We start from the raw sequence: 3,228 nt of genomic DNA on the forward strand, positions 1-3,228 counted from the left end.
ATCCTTTCCTATTCTCTATCACAGCCCTGAAATAAATTAATCTTGCTCAAATTCTAACCCAACTATAGGATTTTAGGAACGAGCTCATGTAGGTTCTGGTGCTGCTTGGCCATTGCCCTGAGAGATGGAATATGTAGGCTAATAGGGAAAGATATTTGCCTCACCAGATTCCATCCCATTCTTTGGCATGAGTGGGTACTGAAGATGTTCTCTTGGGGTCGAGGTGAGCAGAAGCAGACTTACTGGTCATGAAGGACCTCAGAAGAGCAAGAATCTAGAAACACTTGCAGCCAATACGGCTCCTATCTGGTGTTTCTGGGAATCATCCTCTTAGAAGTTCAAGTGGCAAATAAACTTAGTTACTGCACCTGGTGACATGCAGGAACTTCCACGTTCTGAACATCGAGGAACCCAAGGCATCTCAACAGCCAATTAACTTGATCTTGATTCTGGCGCTGGGGCTAGATTACTCCAGGTTCCTGTCTCCTGTCTGTAAGCTTCAGTTTCTCCCCTTTTCTCCCCCTCAAACAATGACAAGAGACACCCAGCCAGAGGAACCTCCACCTTTACCCACAGTGACCGGGCCCGGGAAGAGCTCTCCTCATCTCTTCAGAGTCAGTCCTAACCAGTCTCTCAGACCTCGCACTCGTGCGCCGGCCTCGGACAGCAGCAGTGCTTCCAGTTCCTTCCGAGCACCTCCCTGACCTCTTTGTTGCGGAGGCTGTAGGTGAACGGGTTGAGAGCTGGGATGACAAGGGTGTAGAACACAGATGCCATCTTGTCAGTGTCCAGGGTGTAGCTGGAGCTGGGGCACAGGTTCATGAAAATGATTGTCCCGTAAAGCATGGCCACGGCCGTGAGGTGGGAGCCACAGGTAGAGGCTGCTCGCCACCGGCCCTTGGCCGAGTGCATGCCGATCATGGCTCCGGCAATGAACCCGAGGACACGGCGAAAGCCAACACGGTGGCTGTCTGGATGAAGCCACAGACGACGAAGAGGAGAAGTTCACTGAGACTGGTGTCGTTGCAGGAGATGGCCAGCAGTGGAGGGATATCGCAGAGGAAGCTGTTCACCTCCCGAGAGCCGCAGAAGCTCAGGTGGAAGGTGAAGGTCGTGTGGACCACGGCACTCACTGCCCCACCCAGGCCTGATGCTGCCAGAAAGACCAGACACAGATGCCGCGACACGGCAGTGGTGTAGAGAAGAGGGTTTCCGATGGCCACATCGCAGTCATAGGCCATGGATGTCAACAGGCAACACTTGGCATCCGCCAGCCCTGTAAACAAAAACATCTGGAGGGCATAGGCTGCGTAAGGGATGGAGATGCAGGGCAACAGCTGGTCTACGAGCATCTTGGCTCTGATGGCTGAGGAATAGCAGGCATCCAGCAGGGAGAGGTTGGCCAGGAAGAAGTACATGGGTGTGTGGAGCTGGGCGACCACGTAGACTAGCAGCACCATGCCCACATTTCCCAGCAGGCTCACCAGGTAGACGGGCAGGAAGATCAGGATGAGGGTCAGGTGCAGGTCCCAGCGATCTGTGATGCCCAGGAGGATGAACTCCGTAGGGGCACCCCTGGCCCAAGTGAAGTTCTCTGGCATCATCCTGCAGGACAGAGTCTGGGGAGAGACAAAGCAGGAGGGAGGTGAGGGAAAGGTTAGGACCATCACCTGTGAGAAAGCGCTTTGTACTGGGAGACAGGTAGACTTGGGTGTGAGTCCTAACTGTGTAACAAAATAGCGGTGTGACCTTGGACAAGCCATATCACCTCTCAAAACCTGTGTTTTCAGTGCTGAGAAGTCACTATCATTTAACCTTCATGAGAGGGGGAATCTTGCCTGTCTTATTCAATTTTGAATCCACAGTTCTGAGAATATTGCCTGGCACATAGTAATTGCTCAGTAAATACGGGCATACCTCATTTTATTGCACTTGGCTTTATCATGCTTCACAGATGGTGCTTTGTTTCTTGCTTATGTTTTTGTTTTTTACAAATTGAAGGTTTTGGCACTATTTTTCTGACAGCATTTGTTCACTTCATGTCTCTGTGTCACATTTCAGCAATAATCACAGTATTTCAAACTTTTTCATCATTATTGTATTTGTTATGGTGATCTGTGATCAGTGATCTTTGATGTTACTATTATGATTCACTGAAGGCTTAGATGATGATTAGCATTTTTAGCAATAAAGTGTTTTAAAATTAAGGTACATACACTGCTTTTTTTTAGACATAATGCTATTGCACACTTAATAGACTACAGTATAGTGTAAACATAACTTTTATATGTACTGGGAAACCAAAACATTGGTGTGACTTGCTTTGCTATATTGACTATATTGCATTTGTCTGGAACTGAGCCCACAATATCTCCAAAGTCTGTATGAATTTGTTAAATGCATGAATGATGAATAGGATAATAGTTGGTGTCTGGACAAGGATTGAAAACTCCATGACTCTATATGCATTCGCCTCTCCAGTTTCCCTAGGAGGAAAAGAAGCAATGAAATGGCCAGTCTCCTGATCCAAAGGGTAACTATTCGCTGCGGGTCTTGAGGTTTGCTGGGAGGACATCTTTCCCCTAGAGTAAGACCTGGGAAGGGAGAGTGCAGCAGTGGTTGGCCTCTGGGGGAGACGGCAAGAAGTAGAAAGAACAGAAGATTTGAATATATTCCAGGGTTGGACTCTTCACCTCCCCAAATCTCAATTTTCTCATCTGTGTAGGGAGAAAGAAAAAGCTTCAAGGAGTCAATGAGATAATGCATATAAAACATCTCACACAGAGCCTGGCACACAGCAGGCGTTTAATGAAGGATCAGTTAACTGAGTTGAGCTAGATGCCTTGCCTCGATACTAGAAGGAAGCAACTTTAAGGCAACCAGAAGTAGTGTAATTTCCAGAAAATATAACATTGTTTACACCCCTGTGCCTTTTCACTTGTTCCCTCTGCCTAGAACTCATTTCCTCTTTTTGTGTTTGACAAAAACTATCTCGGATGTAAAGCCTTCCCCCGTGACTCAGAGGAAAATAAACTTCTCACTACTTTGTGCTGGCTGCACTGGAGCTTACATCCATCACAGCGTTTCATTATTCTTTTGCACATTTTTTTTAAAGTCTTCATTGAATTTGTTACAATATTGCTTCTGTTTTATGTTTTGGTTTTTTGGCCGCAAGGCATGTGGGATCCTAGCTCCCGACCAGGGATCGAACCCACACCCCCTGCATTG

At 47.3% G+C, this 3,228-nt stretch overlaps 1 protein-coding gene across 1 annotated transcript; it reads right to left on the minus strand.

Moving 5' to 3' along the window:
• Positions 1-257: 257 nt before the first annotated feature.
• On the minus strand, positions 258-2,045 carry OR5C1 (olfactory receptor family 5 subfamily C member 1). The gene is given in 2 exon segments (XM_027105974.1): positions 258-941; positions 944-2,045. Coding segments are annotated over 2 exon segments (1,128 nt in total). The 5' UTR covers positions 1,764-2,045; the 3' UTR covers positions 258-633.
• Between the last annotated feature and the right edge of the window lie 1,183 nt (positions 2,046-3,228).

This window comes from Aethalodelphis obliquidens, unplaced genomic scaffold, assembly GCF_003676395.1.
Source record: "Aethalodelphis obliquidens isolate GAN/ISIS:26980383/991018 unplaced genomic scaffold, ASM367639v1 scaffold7, whole genome shotgun sequence".
Lineage (NCBI taxonomy): Eukaryota > Metazoa > Chordata > Mammalia > Artiodactyla > Delphinidae > Aethalodelphis > Aethalodelphis obliquidens.